General features: G+C 46.3%; 1 protein-coding gene across 3 annotated transcripts in view; it reads left to right on the forward strand.

Annotated features, from left to right (window-relative positions):
- Positions 1-2140: 2140 nt before the first annotated feature.
- KALRN (kalirin RhoGEF kinase) overlaps positions 2141-20139 on the forward strand; it is a gene marked incomplete at both ends in the record, with an annotated part of 649897 nt that continues 631898 nt past the window's right edge. For all 3 annotated transcript variants that reach the window (XM_084231955.1, XM_084231959.1, XM_084231961.1), the window contains one exon: positions 2141-2213. In XM_084231955.1, coding sequence (XP_084088081.1) covers positions 2141-2213 — 73 coding nt within the window. The remainder of the gene's footprint in view (positions 2214-20139) is intronic.

Below are 20139 nucleotides of genomic sequence, written 5' to 3' on the forward strand. Positions count from 1 at the left end.
GGAAAGACCAATAAAGAGTATTTTCATTGTCAAAGCTGGTGGTCGGTAAGGGGACATCTGGTAACTTTAAGGCAGTTTCAAGATTTCAGGACCAGATGACTTAGATGTTATTGCAGTAAACTTGTGATCTCAGTGTCATTATTTATACTTTTTAAAAAGTGGGGTCTGATGGATGTACCCAAGATTGGAGAAAAGCAATTGCATTTATTTTTTTAATGGATGACAGAAAACATCTGTAATATTAAAGACATTCTGTAAATAAAAGTGATGAGTACAGGGAACCGGAAAAGGTTTACTAGACATTTATTTAACTTATTCTATTTGCTGTTAGAATTACTCAGTTGGTAGATGTGGGAATTTTGATCTGACAGGTGGAACCACGTAGATTGCCACAGACAAATTGACCCAGAAGCTTCTAACTGGTGGATAGCAGGCCATCAACTGTAGACTAGGACCTGGTTTTCTCTTTAGGGGTGTTTTCACACAGTAGGTCTGGCCACAGCAGCTTCTTCTGTCTGGATGAGACAGCAGCAACACCTTCCAACACACCACATTAAGTACTCAGGTCTAGAGAGCCTCTGTTTGGTAGGCTGTACAGTCACTAGAACTATAAACAGAATACTGGCTAATTATTGTTTAATTATTGCTTAAAAACCAATTGGCACAATACAATCACTGCATTAATTACCCCATACAGCATCTGCTTTCTTTTTTGCCTTATCCCCATTTCCCCCCAACCCCTCTCCCCACTTTAATTGAAATTCAGCTTGCTGTAACACCTCCTTTCTCCAGGCCAACTGCATCTCTCCATTCACACGAGGGAGAAGAACAAAACAGAGAAGGCCCCGGGGATTAGGGAGTTTTGACAGCTGTCCAAGAGGAGCGCTGAGGTACCGGCCAAGTACGGAGGCAGGACAGAGACAAATGAGAGCGAGGAGTGACTGAGGGCGGCAGAGATGGGCAGGGAGACATCTGAGGAGAAACGAAATGGACAAAGAGCACAGAGCTAGGCAGCGATGTGTAAAGGGGCGCTGAGGGGGGAAAAGAAGAGAAAAGCTAAAAAAGAGCGGATCCGTGGGGCGATGGTGAGGAGAACGCGAGAGGCTCCGGAGGGGAGGAAGACCGGAGCGAGCTTGCCGGGAAGGAGGAGGGAAAAGTCCGGTCTCTAGGGACGGGTCAGCGCAGCCCGGGGACGGGTCCGCAGAGGAGGCGGCGGGCAGCTGCGGGCGCCTCCCGCACCTGGGAGCAGGGCGGGGTGGAGCGGGCGCCGGCGCGCCGGGAGCCTGGGTGCCGGAGGCCGGGCTCGCGCTGCGGGGCGGCGCAGCCCCCGCGCCCCGAAGGGCGTGCGCCCCGCAGCCCCGGACTCGCCCGGCGGCCCCGCCCCCTCCTCCGCCGGGCTTTTCCTGCGGGGCTCAGGAAGCCGGCCTAGCGCGGCCGCCCACCACAGCCCGCGGCCGCCGTGCGCGCGCGGGGAGGCCGGCGCGGGGCCGTGGCGGCGGGCGGGCGGCGGCCGAGCCCCCGGGAGCCCGCGGCGAGCCCCCGGCGGCCCGGGCGGGAGCGCCGGCCCCGCTCGGCTCTGCCCGGGTCATTGTTGGCCGGGACCGCGGAGCGGGAGCCGGGGGAGGAGCCGGGAGGCGGCGGCGGCTGGAGCCAGAGGGGGAGCCAGAGAGCGCGCGCGGGGGGAGGCAGCGAGCGAGCGAGCGAGAGCGAGGGAGGGAGGAGGTAGAGAGACAGGGAGGGTGGGAGGGAGGAGGAAAAATAAAGAGGAGAGCCGAGCAGGGCTGAACAATAGAGACAGGCAGACGGGCGCGGAGAAGAGCCAGCTGCCGCTGCTGGGGGAGACGGGGCGCCCAGGCAGCCCGGACCCCGGTCCCCGGCCCCGGCCAGACAGCAGGCGGCCAGCGCCCCCCGGGAAGGGGTGCCATGGGGGAGCCGGCGGTGGACGCCCCCAGCCCGCCGCGCGCCTCCGCCTGAGGGAGGCTGGGCGTCCTCTGCTCCAGCCGCCCGCCCTCGAAGCCCCGAGTCCGCCGGGTCTGCGGCCGCCGACGCTGCGCCCCGCGCCCCGCGCCCTCCGCCCACCGGGCGCCAGCAGCCCTCGGCCCCGGGCTTGGCCGGCCCCCGCGCACGCCCTCCCCCAGTCATGAACCCCCCGGAGGGGGCAGCGGAGGAAGGAGGAGCTGCCGACTCGGACGTGGACGCCTTTTTCCGGACAGGTAAGCTGGGCAGGGCGCGGGGAGACCGGGCAGGGCCGCTGCCCAGGACGCGGCGACTCGGACAAGTTTGGGGAAGGAGGCTGTTGCTGGGGTGTGCTTGTTGGGGGACAGTCTCCCCGGTCGTCGGGGCTGGAGTTGCCGCGATTCTTGTTGTTATGGCAATGCTGGTTGCGCTTTGGGGAGGGGTGGGGGCTGGGAGCCTGGCGCCCCTCGGTGTTCCCCCGAGTTGCGGGAGTCTGGGCTGGGGAGGCGGGAGGCGGTCCCACCGGGCCGCCTTCTCCGGGAGCGCGGGGATGGGGCGATGTTGGATCACTTTGCAGCGCGCGGCTCTGGCTACCGGCGTCCCCGGCCCCTCCCTCGACTCCCTCCAACCTCCACCCCCCACCCCAGCGCCTGTCAGCCGGGCTCCGGCCGCCCTAGGCGGGCACCCCCTCTCTAGCCGGGGGCCCCGGGGTGCTAAGAAGGGTAGTGGGGACCGGGAGTCACGCAGGCTGAAGACTGACAGTCGGCAGCGGGGCGGACGGAGGCCGGTCACGCTTAGTGTGTGCAGGGAGCCAGCGAGCGCCGAGACTTAGGGGGCGGACTCGGCTCCGAGGGCGTTGGGTGCCGCGGACCTTCTCCTTGTGCTCCTGTTCTGCAGTTCTGGGAACTGTGAGCTTTCCTTAAGAATCACTCATTCCTGGAAGTGTTAGTTAGCGTCCCCCTCATACACACCCACTGAATCTTTGCTTTTCTATGGTAGGTCGAGCCCTGAGATCGGGTCTTTCCAACTGTTTGCAACCCCTGCTAAAACATCGCCAGGTCCCTAGGTCCCCCTCTTCCCTGGCTAGGATGTCTCTTCCCCAGAACAGACGCCCCCCTTCCACCACCTGTGGCCCTGCTTCTCTGATGGCCAAAGATTCTCCATCTCCCCTTTACCTGTAGCTTCCACCAGCTTCATAGGTAGAGCGTTCCATCTCCTGTGTCTGGAACCATTTTGTTTGGAATCTTTGTCCCAAGGAGTCGAGTAAGTTAGGGGAATCCTGCACATGTGCCCTCTCATTTGGTAAGTTGGATTAGAGGACATGAACTGGTGGGGTCAGCGATCAGGTTAACTCTGAAGGCTCTCTGCATCCATCTGTTTCCTAACCTCATTGCCTTGCCCTGGAGGTCATCTCTGTGGAAGGGGGTGGGGTGCTTTGTAGGAGAGACTTGTGGCTTCAGAAATCAAGACTTGATTGGCCCATATGTTCATTCTCTTGTTGGTCTGAAGAGGAAAGAACTGGAGGGCAGGAATTGATGCCAGGGCCTGGAGAAAGCAAAGGGAGCCCCTGGTATCCTCTCCTGCTACCCAAGGCTCAGCCTTGCTCCCTCCCTTTCTTTTCCCCAGATGTGAATTCTGTACACACATCCTGTGTCTCTATCTCTTTCTCTTACACACACACACACACACACACACACACACACCCCACAGACACACAGAGTGTAAGACCCCAAAGCATGGATTCTAAATAGGTGTTGCCTTGAGTTTATAACTTGGCATCTAGGAGAAAGATTCAGGGATCTGATAAAGGAAACACCAGGAGGTCTCCCCTAGCTCTCCTCTGCCCTTTGCCTCCAGTCTGTGGCTAACTTCTGCTGTTTCTTAGTTCTAGGGAAAACTCTTAACTGTGGGAGGCTTCCCACCTTCCCTTTCTGGATGCCACTTTCATCTTTTGGCAAACAGTCCTACTTCCCCTTTCCTACTATTCAAATGCCATGCCTGTCCCAGGCCCTTGGAGCAGAGCTCAGTTTCTGGAGGCTTGCTAATTTCTGACAAATGAATTCACACAGTGTTAATGGTGTTAATGGCCTATAATGGTCCAATGTGTTACATTTCCCAGGGCCTTTCAAAACACAACGTGTGGCTTACATTGTCTAGCCCTGGCTCAAATCACAGAGTAAATAGCAGACTGGAGTCTGTCTCCTGTAGTTGAGGATATTTTCCTTTCTCTGTGGGCAGTTTTGAGGACTCTTGGGAGCTTAAATCTGATGTGCACATGGTATCAGAAAGGTGAAATCCTTAATGCACAAACTGGAAGTGACTGATGACCTGTAACAAGTTGCAAGAGTGTCCTGCTCCCTACTGCTGGGTCTAGGATTCCCATCCTCCCTGTGCAGTGCTCTGTGCTCTGATTCCTGATATTATCCCTCCCAGTTCTAACCAAGTTCTTACTGAAGATTATCAAGTCTGGAAAAGGCCATATTTCTAAACCTCCTCCCTTCTGACTCCTCATCTCTGTGAAACATAGCACTACACCTGGCAGGCTGGATGTCAGTTTGGACTCTTAAACTTGTCCTCTTCTGATTACATTGGCATTTCAGATCTCTTGACCAACTGATTAAGCTACATTCCCTAAATCTCAGTTCCCTGCATGTACATGGACATACACACACATACCAGCCCATTATTATTATTTATATATTGGGGGGTTTCACAGTGTCTTCCTGGGAATTTTCTGTTTTAACTATGTGAAAGTTTATCACAGTAGTTTCATTGATCATGGTGGTGGGGCAGAAGTTTGGCAATATGGGAACTCAAAACTGGGAATATAAAGTAATGGAAGTAGAAAACCAACAAGTTCTTTTCAACTCCTGCTAACATCCTTCTGCTGTCCAGGGTGCTGTGGAATACAAAAGAAATATTGAAGTGGTCTCTGCCGGCAAAGAAGTTTTAAAAGGAAATTGACAATTACTGCTAATTAGAGATTATTTAATTTGTAAACATTGTGGTGCTAGAAGTTAAGCAGTTGACAGAACCACAGAGGAGGTGCAACTGAGGGTACTCCTTGAAGGGGGGTTGGAAACAGCATGGGCAAAGGCACATGGGAGGTTGGGGTGCTGACATTGAGAATCTGTGGCTGGGAGGAATGCAGTAACAGGTGTGGGTAATTAATGCAGGGCCAGATAGGGGGAGTCTTGTAAGTCCAAGAGAGGGGTTCAGATTTGATTCAGGGTCAGTTGGAAGTCATTTTAGGTACTTGAGTAGGGCACATTCTGAAGAAAATGACACTTAGAAAGGTTAATATGGTTGATGAAGTGAGGAAGGGAGAGAAAGAATCCAAGGAGATGAAAAAGGTGATTCAGAACTGAAGGGTCTTTGTCAGGGTTGGTGTCAAAAAAGGATGGGGAGTCAGGGACAACTCTGAGAGACATTTTCAGATTCAGGAAAGTGGGGATATGTTGAAAAAAAAAAAAACTAGCTGTAGGAGGGAAAGAAAATTAAGTCTACAAAGAAAATGAAGTAGTTGGGTTGAAAACCTAGAGGACTGACAGTGTCCAGATTGCCGTGGTCTGGTTGACAGGACATGGTTTTGCAGATAATGACGTTTAGCTTTGGATGTAGAGAATTGGAGGTGATTGAAGGACATCAGGTGGAGTTGTTTTGTGAGAAATGTGGGACTCAAGGTGTTATGGAGCAGCCCTGATATAAAACGGGTTGCCTAGCTGTGGGTCCTCACCCGCGTGCTTAAAAGGGACTTATTAATACTCCGCTACAGGCACACACAAAAGGTTAATAAAAGGTTTATTTACAAGGGAAAAGGAAATAAGGAAAATGTACAACTCAGGGAGAAAATAGGGAAATAAAGTCTTTAATGCGTCCTACCCGATCCGCCGACCTGGAAACCCAAAGGCGCTCCGAGAGCTGGCCTAGCGCTGCGAGCTGGCAGAGAGACAAAAAAGGGAATCCCCCAAAGCCCACGTGTCTGGTTTTATACCCAACCTGGCTGCTTAATCCCACCGTCAGGTCCCAGCCACCTTCCCTTTGGTGGTGATGGGATTTGTCTCTCCCAATGTCTTTTGGCTTTGGTCTGGGGTGGGGGTGGAGTCCACAAAGCCTGTATGGAATTAGCTTTGGGACATCCTTTTCCCCCTAACAAAGACAGAAGCATAGGTAGAGGTTAGGCCTGGTGATGTGGACTTAGAGGCTTTCTGTGTCAAGACTAGATGACCTTGTAAATTCATGGGCTTTTAGAGGGAGGAGATGGAAGTAATAGGGGGTTAAAGGTAGAGTTTTGGGGAGAAACCATTCTCTAGGAACGCAAAAGAGACTTGATCCTGGAGACCACAGGGAGTCAGTATGTATTCTGAGGTGACAGCAGGCTTCAGATGGCTGAGCAGGCAGAGTGTTGGTTAAGTGTCACTGGATGTGTTAAAAAGAAGGCCACAGTGAGCCCTGGGAGCACAATAATAGGAAAGGCATTTAGAGTAGGGATTTGGGATGGTGGGTGCAAAGTAGTTACTTGCAAAGTTTATCAGTGAGGGCCTCCCTGGTGGCACAAAGGGTTAAGTCTCAGCACTATGAAGCTGTGGGCAGCCACTGCAGCACAAGTTCAATCCCTGGCCAGGGTGTTAACCCACATGGCATAGCAGACCTCTGCTATCTTGCTTGCTGCTCCCCTCAGCAGTGTATTTCAGTCAATCTGCCTGTTTTGCTTCTCATTCTGTCTCTGGTGAATCCTCTCATGCATGCACCTCTGGCCAGCTCTTGTATGCATAAATAAATAAATCTTAAAAAAAAAGCTTATCAGTGGAAGGAAAGGGTTGGGTGTTAGTCAGGAAGGATGCTAGTATCAAGAAAAGGAGTTTTGGGGTTTTTTTTTGACAGAGTCAGAACACATTTGGAGATGGAAGGGAGAGATCAGTGGGCAGGAAAAACTGAAAATGCTAGCTGGATTGTTGAGTTAGATACCTGGAGAGGTAGACAAGAGTAGGTTCCCTAACAAAAGTAAGAACTTATCTTTAGTGAACAGAGGAGGAACCAGTTTTTTTTTAAGATTCAAAGGGAAAAATAAACTAAGAGAATAAAAGAGATTACTGTGGAAATATCTTCTCCTTCTGTCTTCCTATTGAGCGTTGGTTCTGCAAAGTCCAGACATTTTTAACTGGAGTGTTTGCTGTTACTTGGACTTTGGCCAGCTTTGAACTTAACTTGGTATGTCTTTCCAACTTCCCAAACTACCTCCTCCTCTTGTCTTCCTTAATTCTTTAAGTGGCATCTTCCCTCCCCCAGTCATGATATTTAAAACCTTGGTTGTCTGTGCGGAATCGCTCTGCTCTAATAAGCCCTATTGAATTAGCTTTCACAGTCCCTGTTCTTCTGCAGGGCCTCTGGCATAGGCTAGGACCCATTATGCTGCCCATGGACTCCTCTAGTGCCTTTCCTTCTTGTCCTTTGGAATCTGTTCTCTTATCTCCACTTCAAATTGGCACCTGTGGGCAGAATGTACTTCCTAAAGTAGACTGCACTATGTTCATTACATCACTGTCTGGCTTATGAGCTGCAGTGGCTCCCTAGTGCCTTTAGGGTTATGTCCATACTTCACAGCTCAGTTCTGGTGAGTTTGCTCTTCTCACTGTCCAAGGGCATCTTGACTCATGTTCTCTTTGAATCATCCACTTCTGCACCCCCATTCTCCAAAATTTAACTCATTCTGCAGGATTTGAGCCCCATCTTCTTCACAGTTCATAAGACAATCTCCTCTGAATTCCTAACATACTTCTCTAAACTCATTTTTAAAATCTTCACCAGTGCTATTGTATTGTATTTAGCCCTTTCATACATGTAGGTCTTCTTTTCCCTGTTGAGTTGTTTGAGATAAGATAAGGTGCTTGGAGATAAGGAAAAAAGATCTTTTAAAAGGCGTATGATTCATCAAAACCAAAAACAGAAAAATCATGTCCCCCCAGTAGAAATAAAGCAAGCATGGCAAAATAAAGTAGTTGCTGAGTCTAGGTGGTGGTATATTGATATATTGGTTTCTTTTAAACTTTTCCCTCAGGTAATAACCCCTTTCCACCTAGACAAAGGGACTGGACACCATCATGTCCAGATCATTGAGAAGGGAGATTTTTGCAATAATACCCTGTTTATGTGTAATTCTTTAAATAAATATCACTACCCTATCTGTGCATTGCCAGGTAGCCAGAGGGCAAGAAGTCTCTTACCTCTTGCATTCTCTTTTGCAGCAAAGAAAAATTATTTCCTTTTGATATTGTGTTTGATACTTCAGAAAATAATTTGATGTTCATTGTTCTTTCTTGAATTGGAATTTTGGTCACACCATTTTCCAGAAACTTCTTGGGTGGAGATTGGTATTGAGAAGACTTTGTTGTTCTGGAAAGGCTGTGTGGTTAGTATTTCTAATATTTGTGTAGGGTGTTTCTACATTAATGCATTTCAGACCTTATCAGTGGCATCCCGAAACATGTCTATAAAATTTGAAACGATTTGCTTTATCTTGGTGTGACAAATTGTCAATAACTATAATGTCCCATTATATTTGATAATTTGAGGGATTAAAGAGGTGTTGGAATAAACTGAAACCACAGAAAGAAATTAGGTGAGAAGTAAGAAACCTCTTTCTTTTTTTTTTTTTTTTTTGTTTTTTTTTTATAGAGGCATGTTTTATTTATTTGTTTGTTTGTTTCTTTGTTTTTGTTTATACATGCACTGGGTACAGTCAGAAGCACGGGAGGGTGAGAGAATCCACCAGAGCCAGAGCGGGGAGCAGAGCAGGCAGAAGGACCTAAGTACACTGCTAAGGGGAGCAGCGGGCGGCAGGAGAGGTCTGCGCGCCATGTGGGACCCTCCTCTGGTGGCTGGGGAGCAGCTGGGGATCGAACCGGCACCACAGAGGCCGCGGGCAGCTTCGCAACCCAGCGCTCAACCGCTGCGCCACCAGGGAGGCCCAAGAAACCTCTTTCTGACTATAAATATCAGCAAAACACTAAGATAGGTGAATTAGGGATCCTTTGAGAAGTTAAAAAATGAATATTTTTACTTTTCAAAGGTTTTTTTTGGGTTCTGGAAATTGGTAGTTTGCTTATGTAGGTAGGCAGTATGATATAGCCCAGTGGTTCTCATCTGAGGTCCTCTAGGGAACTTTTGGCAATGTCTGGAGACAGTTTTATGTTTATGACAACTCAGGGAGGGAGGTTGTCATTTGCATCTAGTAGGTAGAAGCCTAGAATGTATTTTTTTTAAGATTTATTTTTTATTTATGCATACAAGAACTGGGATGCAAGCCAGAGGTGCAGGAGGCAAGAGGACTCACCAGAAACAGAGTGGGGAGCAGAACAGGGAGATCCACTGAAATATACTGGAGCATCAGGCCAGACAGGGGAGGTCTGCTGCACCATGTGGGTCAGCTGCCTTGCTGGGCTATCAAACTCATGCCACAGTGGCTGGCCATAGCTTGATAGCGCTGAGACTTTTACCCCTGCATCACCAGGGAGGCCCCAAAGCCTAGAATGTATTAACAGCTCTTAATACACAAGACAAAAAAAGACATATCCAGCCCCAATGTCAATAGTGCTGACGTTGCAAAATCCTAATATAACCAGCGTATCAGGGACTTTGGATCAGGGAAACTCAGTACTGATTATAGGGGTAGAATAATAGGGGTAGAATCTTGGGTAAATTCTTTAATCTCTCTCATCCTCAGTCTTCTGCAAAATGGAACTAATGATGCTTGTTTTACAGGTTGGGAAGATTAAATAGGGAAAAAAATGTGCAAAAAGTATCCTATAGGTTCTGACACTCAGTAGGAACACAAGAATGCCTAGCTATCCCTATTGTTCCTGCAATTTGAATTAATAAGTGAATACAATGGCAAAGAGATTGAGGAGATCTTTGGAAGGGCTGCTGGACATAAGGTAGGAGAGGGTGCCAGAAAGTTAATATGATGGAGAGTAAGGAACCTGCGTGTGGAATCAGAAGGCTAAGATTTGAACCTCAGCTCTGACAAATATTTATTGAGTGCCTACTGTGCAATAGGAGTGTATAAAATCATTTCAGAAAAGAATACAGAGCAGGGAAATGGATATAAATATACCCCCTCAAGGAACACTCAGATTTAAGGGGTTGGAAGAGGAGGAAAAAACCGGTGAAGAACACTGAGATGGTCAGACAAGAAAACAAGAGGTAAACACTCTTCTTTGCTCTCTATTTGTCTGAATGACTTGGGCAAATGACTTTAAGGTCTGTGTGAGATGAAGATAATAATCTCCCTCTCCCACTCCCCTTAAAGAGCTGTTGAGAGACTCAAATAAGATACTGTGTGTGAAAGATCTTTATAAGTTGTATAATTCCATCCAAATATATGTAGATAGTTTCTTCCTAATCGAACATTCTATTACTCTAAGTGACTCTTCTGACGAGTATTATCTTATTTAATCTGACCTCTGTGGGACCTTTCTCATCCAGGAGGAGAGTAGTCCTCAATTTGGTTTCCCAAGGGAACTGGATAGGGCATCCTCCTTATAATAGGTCAGAATATTCCTCTTCTCTCCTCCACAAAAGTATAAAATGCCAAACCCCGGCTCTTCATGCCCTGGCACATGGCCCGACACCATCTGGAGGAGCCTAGTGAGAATGGAGTTCTTGCTTCTGCTGAGCCTCAGGTGGGTGCAGTGAATCAGTCCCTTCCTGCTCTTTCTCTGTCTACATGCAGTTCAGGCTCCTCCTGCCACTCTTTTGTGTGAATGACTGGCAGCAAAAATAACTAGGAAGTGATTGACAGCCATAGAGCTGTTGGATCAATAGAGCTGCTTGAAATTGTGTCTGCTGAGGAGTGAGGGAGCAGAAAGAATCAGAAGGGAGGACAGAGGAATTAATTTAGGGAAGATAAGAAGAAATTCTTGGAGAATTAGCTGTGTCTCCTCCTCTTCTGTCTCATGGCATTATTAGAAGGGAGCTGGAAATTAACTAGAAAATGTGGACACAAGGAATAAACAAATAGTGAAAAGTGGCAACTGAATTGTGCTCTTAAGGAATTACTTCTCAAACTGAGACTTGAAGGATGGGTGGGATCTGAATGTTGTGTTCCCAGGTCAGAGGGGCATTAGGAAATGTGACATTCCATAGCATATTTGTGGCAGTAAGTGGTCCAGTTTATATGTCTCAGAGGATGCAAATGGAAGATCAATGGAAGAAAAAATTCAGAACAGGGTGGAGCGCAGTTGATTGACTGCTCCACTTATCAAACATTTACTGTGCTCCTACATCATAAAGGCTTTGAGAGAGGCAGGCCAAGCAGTTTTATCTCTTTCTGCAGTTTGCTATTAGAGGCCACTCAGAGTTTCTGAATGGGGTGGTGACAGGATCAGGAAGATAAATCTGGCAGCTTGGGGAGGGCTGATTAGAATAGGGGAGGGACTACTGGTCAGGACTAAATTAGGAGACCCCTCTGGTATTAGGAGGGTCTGAACTTGAGATGCCACAATGGAAATGGAGAGGAGGGAATGGAAATGAGGTATGTTATGGAGGCCAAGTCTATAAGCCTTGGCAACTTGAATGTAGAGGTGTTGAGCATGAAACGGAAATCAAGGATTACTTCAAAGTTTAGAGCCTGGGTAACTGGGAGGATGGAGCTACCTTAAATGAAAGTCAAAGTCAGGAAGAGGACGAGCTGCTGTGGGAAGGCAGGAGGAAAAGGAGGATTTAGGAATTTGCTTTGGGACATGTTGCATTTCAGGTGTCAGTGAAATAGCTAAGGGAGGTGTTGATTCTGTAGGCGGACAAGGAAGGAGTCTGGTGCTTTGGAGGGAGGCCAGAGCTGGAAATATAGATTCAGGACATATCTGTAAGAAGTTGTGGCTGGAGCTATCAGAATAGATGAGATAATAAATGAAAAGCATATACAGACTAAGGGCAGAGGGCCAAGAACAGAGTTGCAGACTCAATTGAAGGGCTGGAGGAGAACCAGGAGAGAGCATTGCTTGGGGGAAAACAGGTCATCCACAGGGTCTGAAACTGCAGAGAGGTAGAGGGGCATGGACTTGAGCAACCCCCTTGTTTCTAGAAATTGGAGATTATTGGTGATCTTTGAAATAATAGTTTCATTTGTGCATGGGAGATGAAATTCATATTGCAATGGGAGTGGGGGGGATGAGTGGATGGGGAGGAAGTGGTGGGAGTGCATATTGATGACTCTTTGGAAAGGTTTGCCTCAGAAGGGAAGGTTAAAAATAGGAAAGTAGTTGGAGATGGGTAGCAGAGTTGAGGGGAGTCTTTTTTTAGGTAGGGAATATATGTAAATACATAGGGTTGGCAACGAGCGAGCGTGCAGACACGAGGAAGTGAATTAATATTTGGGAAAGAGAGGAGCAATTAATAGGAATGTCCTGGACAAACCTAGAGAAGCAGATCTCTGGGCTCATTGAGGAGTGAACCTTGGGCTAAAGGAAGGTGTTTCTTTCTTGGAGACTGAGGAAAGGCAGATGTAATAAAGTCGTGGGCTGGAGAGCACCTTGGCTGAGCTGGCAATGTGCCTGATCAGCAACCCCAAGAAGAGAGAGGTTCAGCTGGCTTGGATACTTAGGGGCTTGTGGTGCCATGCTTGGGAAGGGTAGTGCAAACTGAAGGGAACAGTGAAATGGTGGGCTGTGTTGATATGGCCCCAGGAGACTCTTGGTCAGAGAAGCTGGAAAGCAAGGTGGATGACCCTCTCCCCCTTTGTTTTTAACTTTCTTTTGTGACAGTATAGAGATAGGTAGGGATAGGATTTTTAAGCTTGCAGTTATGGGTATTCCAGTACGTGGCAGGCAGGAACTGGAAATGTGACTACGACCCTTACCTTTTATGCTCTTACCCTGCAGCCCAGGGACAATGGGCATCAGTGGTGGTGGGGGTGGGGAAACGCGGTATTGAGTTGGCAGCTGGACGGTGGGCCTAGAAGGAGACCCAGGAGACTAGCAGATGGTTAATTGGATGTGACAAAAGGGGGCTGTGGGGAGGAGTCCGGGGCTCCTGGGGGATTCCTGTTTCTGACTTCTTATGTCCTAGAAAGGATATTGTGAAAGAGGGAGGAGAGACTCCTGGAGTAGTTGGAGAAAAATACTGGCAGAACTTCATGTTGGATGTGTAGCCATGGAGGCCTTTGAGAGTAATATCACAGCTTTAATTTGGAGGGTAGGTGCAAGATATTAAGTCTCTTCTGTGTGCCCCAGTGCACTGGCACGCAACAGGCGCAGACACTTGGATATAAAGAGACTGTTTAACTAAATATTGGAACAGCACAATTTTCTAGTCATTCTTCATGATCCTAGCTATTAAGTTTTGACAACTAAATATCATTATCACATTTGATGAGAACTGGACAAAGACTTATCAGTCTCAGTAGAGTACTAGATTACAGTGAAAGGATCTCTTCATGCATTCTTGTACTCATTCATTCAAATGCAAAATCTCAGTTGTGCATCTATAAGTGCCAGTGACTTGGGGTATACAAACAAATAAGAAATAATCTTTCCCACAAGGAGGGTAACAATTTATTGATAGTTGGGTTGCTGGACACATAAACACACAATTGTAGTGTAATGTAATAAGTGCTTTAAGAGGATTGCATTCGCTGCGTTGAGCATATAGAGGAATGATCCACAACCTCACCTGGATGGATGTGAAGAGGGTTCATTGTAGAAGGCAATTATTAGCCTGAAATAGATAAGGAGATGGAGAAAATGAAGACAGACCACTGGTCAAGCAGTTGGTAATAAATGTAAGGAGAAACATTGTATAGTAATTGATAGAACATTTTAGGAGTATCAGTAGTGCTCTGCTTCTTGATCATAGGTCTGAATTGTTTGTGAAATTTCAGTGAGTTGTAGACTTGTAGGTGTAATTTTATGCATGCAAATTATACCTCTATAAAATTTTCAAAAAGATTGCTAGGTCCAGTGAAATTTGTTTCTTTTTTATCATGTTTTCAGGTAGAAAAATCTCTGAATGTTTGAAAATGTCATGGGAGGAGACAGTGGTAGAGATTGAAAGTTTTAGTAAGTGATGCGTGTGTGTGGAAAGTTGGGGGAGGTGAGCAGGGGAAGGTACCAGAATAGACACCAGTTTCTTAAAAGTCAGAAAAGGATGAAATTCTGAAATGGAGGGACACTTCTTCCTTGGTGGTAATGGAAAAAAACCAGGCGGTATTCATATCAGATTCTAGAGCTCAGTCTTTGCCATGAATGGGAACCAAGTCGTCTGAAGAACTGAGGGGTGCCATGAGTCTGAGAAGAGAGGTGACAGACTAAATCTATTCTCTGGAGAATGATGAGTAAGAATCGCATGAAAGAATGGGTTGTCCAATTGAGTTCCAAATAGGTCATTGCACAGACTTGCATCTTGCTCATCCCTGGAGGTCTTGGAGGGGACTCGAGTTCTTGGGCCATGACTGAAACATCAGTGTGGGGATGGGGTGTGAACCAGCTCATCTGGACACGAGCCTCTTACCAAAACCTTACTGAACATTGATAACTCTAAGGCCTTTTGGAGGTCCTCTCTTGGAAAATGGCCATGTGTAGTCTCCCCAATTAAGCTGCACACACATTTTGTTTTGGACTTGGATGTATTCCTCTCAACACCCACTTCTGTGCCTTGCAGACAATATTTGATTAGTACTTGTTGATTTGATTTTTTTTAAAAGCTATTTATTGGTGTATGGGCTATTTGGTAGTTTTATAGTGAAACACTGTTAAGGAAAATAATTGGGTTTTGTATACAAGAATTTCTACCTTAAACACAAAGACCTATGAAATCAGTATTGACTGAAATATAACTGTTTCATTGGTCCTGGATTAATTAGAGGACATCCTTATTATCACTTGCTTGTAAATATTCATATATTCATACGTGCTGAAACTGGAAAAGGAAAGATGTACTCTTTCAGGAAAAATCAAACATACAGATGGATCAGCTAATCAGTATTCCATGAGCATCCGCCACGTGCCAGTATTATGGCAGATACTAAGGGCAAATGCTGAAGAATTTATGGTCATGTTGGGTTGGGGGTATTGATATAGAAAAAGATGGATAATTGAAGATCAGGCAGAAAGTGAGTTTTCCTCATTCATTAATTCATTAAATATGAACTTATTGTCTACAAACTAAACGATAATCTAATTTAAATACGTGGTAAACAAGGTTTTGTTTTTAAAAGCAATTTTTAGTATACTCGTTTAGAATGTTATTTTTCACCCTGTGGGGTGTTTTTTTTTTGTTGTTGTTATAAAAGTAATGCTGCCTTATTATTGAGCATTTGGAGACTATGATAAAGTGTAAAGGTTAGAAAAGCCACTACAGTCTCATTAATCAGAAAGAACACCTGTTTGTTGATTGGAGTGATTTCCTCCTGGTCTTGTTTCCTAAGTGTACTCTCTCTCTTGATCACAGAATGAGGGGAGGTAGACTTTTTCCTAAGTGAATTCATTCTCTCCAATTCATTTAAATATATGATACACCAGTATGTGTATATCTGTTGAGCAAAGTAAGGCATAGCCTTTTTTTTTTTTTTTTTTAAATAGAGGCATGTTTTATTTATTTATTTTATTTGTTTGTTTGTTTTGTTTATACATGCACTGGGTACAGTCAGAAGCGCGGGAGGGTGAGAGAATTCACCAGAGCCAGAGTGGGGAGCAGAGCAGGCAGAAGGACTGAAGTACACTGCTGAGGGGAGCAGCGGGCGGCAGGAGAGGTCTGCGCACCATGTGGGATCCTCCGCCGGTGGCCGGGGAGCGGCCGGGGATCCAACCGGCGCGGCAGAGGCCGCGGGCAGCTTCGCACCCCAGCGCTCAACCGCTGCGCCACCGGGGAGGCCCCAAGGCATAGCCTTTTTATGGGAGTAACGTGGGAACACAGATTTGTTGGTTGTTTAGAAGGGGCAAAGGCATTGACCCTGTTGTAAAAAACAGTTACATTTAAAAAAACAAAAAACAAAAAACCAGTTACATGAAGGTGCAGGATTTATGGTTGAAAGTGAATGCTCTTTCTCCCCTTTCTTTCCTGAGGTTAGGATAAATTCAACAGATAAATACCTGGTGCATATATAAGTACAGATCCAAATAGCAAGAAAGCTCACTCATTATTTGATTATTTTTGAAAGTGATGGGAGGACAGCTGTAGGTTTCCTTCACTTTTATTCTCAGGAGGGAAGGAGAACAGCCAGCCCCTATTCTATGAGGTATAACTTGCTGTGGAGTGTCTAATTTTTAATAGTGGCACTTAAATAAATGATAAAGGCCATTCTAGGTCTCTTCTGCTGCGTGCCTTTCAATGACTTAGGAGACAGATTTGCAGTCACAGCACCCCAAAAAGTTGCATGAGTTCTGTGGCCTTCAGTGAAAGTTTATTCCTACACCGCAGGTATGGAAGTGCTTTAGGTTGTGTGTACAAGGCTACAGTCTGTGTTTAGCTAGAAGAATCCAAAGATGTGATTCAGGCGACCTGGGTTTCCAATTCTACCCACCACTAATTAGCTCTGTAACTCAGCCAAGCTAGTTACAGATGGGACCTCTCTTTTCTCATTTGAAGAAAGAGGTAAACATACTTGCCCTGCCATATCTCATAGGAATAGAATGAGATAAAGTGAGATAATAGAAGGAAAATGCTTTGAAAAAACAAAATTGCTGACTAAATGAAAAGAGTTTTTGTCAGCTGCCTTTCTCTGGGGTCTCTCTTGGTTTTGAGTGTGGTTGAAAGCTGAGCTCAGGGACTCGAATGGGAATGACAGCCCATGCAGCATTTGAGGATTGTACATTTTTTTTTCTTGTCTGGTAGGAAACTGGCAGCACTAGAGATGGAGTGAAATGTTTCATGATATATTCCATTTGCTTTTGGAAGAGACAGATGTATGAGAGTGGAAGAGCGGTTCTTCTAACTGCCCTGAATGACTGAGGTTTTCTTTCTGATGGGCAACAGGGTAGCTCAGATATATGCTTACTTCTTTTTACCCAGATGTACAAAGAAGATGTAACTTTTAAAATATTCTAATGTGGAGTTCATCTTTCTCATGGACCCTCACCCCAAGCTGGCAATAGTTCATAGTATGTCAGTCTTTTTTAGATAAGTATTTCTTTCAGGTAAATTGCTCACTTAGATTTTCTCCTGTTCTTCCATTTCACTTCAGAACGGGATGTTTAAAACTGCTCACATGAATTTGTGGCGGTAGTGGTGAGGGAGGGGCAAGGATGTCCAACATGGTGGCTGGACTCCCTAGTCTTTGTTTCATGGGGGCTGGTCTGGTCTGATCCCTGTAATGGGTGTCTCCAAGTGTGTGTCTAGATCTGTTTTGCTTTTTGAGATGTTGTACTGATACACAGCACTAAAATTCAAGTCCCAGCTGTTAGCCTATGGGGTCAGAGACGCTGCACACAGATGCCTCTTAGGCTTGGGTACATGCCTTTGATTAGGGCAGCTCTGAGTAGCACCATTAGGGAATAAAGAAGTATGTGGATTCTTAGCACACCCAGTGTCAACTGTGAGAGGACAGGACCTCTGCACCTGGTTCTCTAACTAGATCCCTGCATCAGCTAGTGCTGTTTTCATCCCCTTACCTCTATACCATGTGGATCTTGGTATGTGACTTATAGTAGTGTCCAAGTCCTCTTCAGGAGTGGACTTAGCATTCTCAGCGTCTTCATCCTGTTGAGATATATTCTAAAGCTACACCCCTCCTCCAAACCTTGCTTGGGCTTTAAGGTAGGTATGTACTAGGAGGTTGACCCTGGTATCTGCTCTCCTCGACTGAATTTTCCCCACCTTCCTCTGATGATTGAAAACAACCTTGTCTTGTGGCAAGGGTCTGCCTCATATTGTGTCCTGAGTACTCTCTGCTGCTGGTTTAAAGTGTCCTCAGTGGTCAAGTGGGACCAGTCTGGATCTTAATATATTAATGGAAGCTTGAGAATTCAAACTGCATACAGAAAAAATCTGTCCCAGATGTTAACAGCTGAACTCTGCTTGCTAATATAAGTATCCTAAACTTCCCTGAGGCAAATAGATGCTTCTGGCAGAGCAAGGCAGAGGTTAAATATGTGTAAGGCAAAGGGAAAAGTATATTATATTTAAAAAAATGATCACTCCAGTTAAAACAAAAAAATTGGGGGAGAAAGGTTTAGAAATGGAACTTCTAAGACTGTTTTCATCGGGATTCTGTCTAGAAACATAGATGTCTGTGCATGTAAACATGCAGGGACGTGACACACATGCTGCCAGCATGCATTAGTGAGCACTTCTTACATCCCATGTGCTGTCCACAGAGGGAACGGTGGCACAGTCTGTCTTCAGGAAGCTTGCAGTGCAAGAGGGCGATGGGATGGACATGCAGCACATACACGGCTACCCTGTGGACTCCTGCTTTCTGAGAGGTTAGCATTTTGATCTGGTAAATATGACTAAAGTTTGAGTTGGGGGCTTTTAATCTGTCTGGTTCCTCCCTTACCTTGGTAGGATTTGCTTTCTGAGTCTCTTCAGTCTCCTGAAATAACCAGTTCTAGTTACTTTTTAGTAGTTTTAACATCAATCTAAGGTTTTTTTTTTATTTTTTAAAGATTTTATTTATTTATACAAGAACCGGGGTACAGGGCAGATGTGCAGGAGGGTGAGAGGATTCACCAGAGACAGAGAGAGGTACAGAACAGGCAGACAGTTGAAATACACTGCTGAGGGGAGCAGCAGGTACAGCAGGAGAGGTCTGTGTGCCATGTGGGACCCTTGCCGGCTGGCCGGGATCAAACCGGCACTGCAGAGACTTCGGACAGCTTCACAGTGTGGCGCTCAACAACCTGTGCCACTAGGGAGGGGCCCCAATCTAAGTTTTTATGAACATATATTCTATAGAAAGGACATGGAAACTGGCTCTATTTAAATTGACAATAAATAAATAGAAAAAGAAATCTAAGTTAGAGATACTGCTCTGCTTCTTTCTGTGGTGGAGCTGTTTGTTTGCTGTTTTTTTTTTTTTTTTAAAGATTTATTTTATTTATTTATACAAGCACTGGGTACAGTCAGAAGCACGGGAGGGTGAGAGAATTCACCAGAGCCAGAGCGGGGAGCAGAGCAGGCAGAAGGACCGAAGTACACTGCTGAGGGGAGCAGTGGGTGGCAGGAGAGGTCTGCGCGCCATGTGGGACCCTCCTCCGGTGGCCGGGGAGCAGCCGGGGATCGAACCGGCGCTGCAGAGGCAGCGGGCAGCTTCGCAACCCAGCGTTCAACCGCTGCGCCACCGGGGAGGCCCTGTTTGCTGTTGTTTTTAACTAGAATTCTGTCACTTTTATTGACACAGGAAAGCTTTTGCGCCTTATATGTTGTTGTCACTCCAGGGTTCCTGGGCTCATGTAACCCTAGTAGCTATGAGCAGTGTTCCTAGCTTGACTAGGAAAAACAGGAACTCTTTCCCTGTGAAGATTGTAGAAACAATGAGATGGGTAAATCAGACAGGCAAGGAAAGTATAGAAGGAAAGCTAAATCATTGGTAAATGATGGCGTCAGATGGGGGGTTCAAATGGAAAGAACTAGGTGTCTGGAGAACAGGGTTGTTACTGGTAGACTTGGTCAAATCCCTTTTCCTCTCTGACACCTGTGAGAGAGCTGAGCCTCAGGTATAGTGGTCTCGAGTGTGACTTCCATCTACAACATGCTGAGTCAAATAGACATCATGAAAACCAGTGAGGAGAGAAACCAGATGGTTACTGGTCTCAAGATCTTTATAGCCTGGTTCTCTAAAGATTGTCCATTCTGAGAATTTTTGTCTCTGCAGCTCAAGACTGCTTGGTAAGTCCCTGGTCCCAGAGCTCATAGGTGACCCAGCATCCTTGCTTTGTGAAAAGGGCCGCTAATTCCTGTAGCGGAACCATCCTGATGGTCAGCAAGGATCTTAAAATTGTTTTGGTCTTTAGAATATTTTGAAAGAAGATTCAAGTTTCTGGGATTTCTGGACCTTTGTTGAAAAGTCTACACTCCCTCAGCCTATTCCTTTGGATTCCAAATCTGTAATTAGGGATGTGCCCAAAAACTCTAAATAATTTCTTCATCAGGGCTCTATCAGATGTTCTGTGCCAGTTCTCCCAAGGCACAGGATGACCAACTTATTGATATTCCTGCCAGCTCAGTTCCTTGAACTTTTCTTCTTTTGAG

The sequence above is a fragment of the Talpa europaea genome (assembly GCF_964194135.1).
Source record: "Talpa europaea genome assembly, chromosome: 4".
Lineage (NCBI taxonomy): Eukaryota > Metazoa > Chordata > Mammalia > Eulipotyphla > Talpidae > Talpa > Talpa europaea.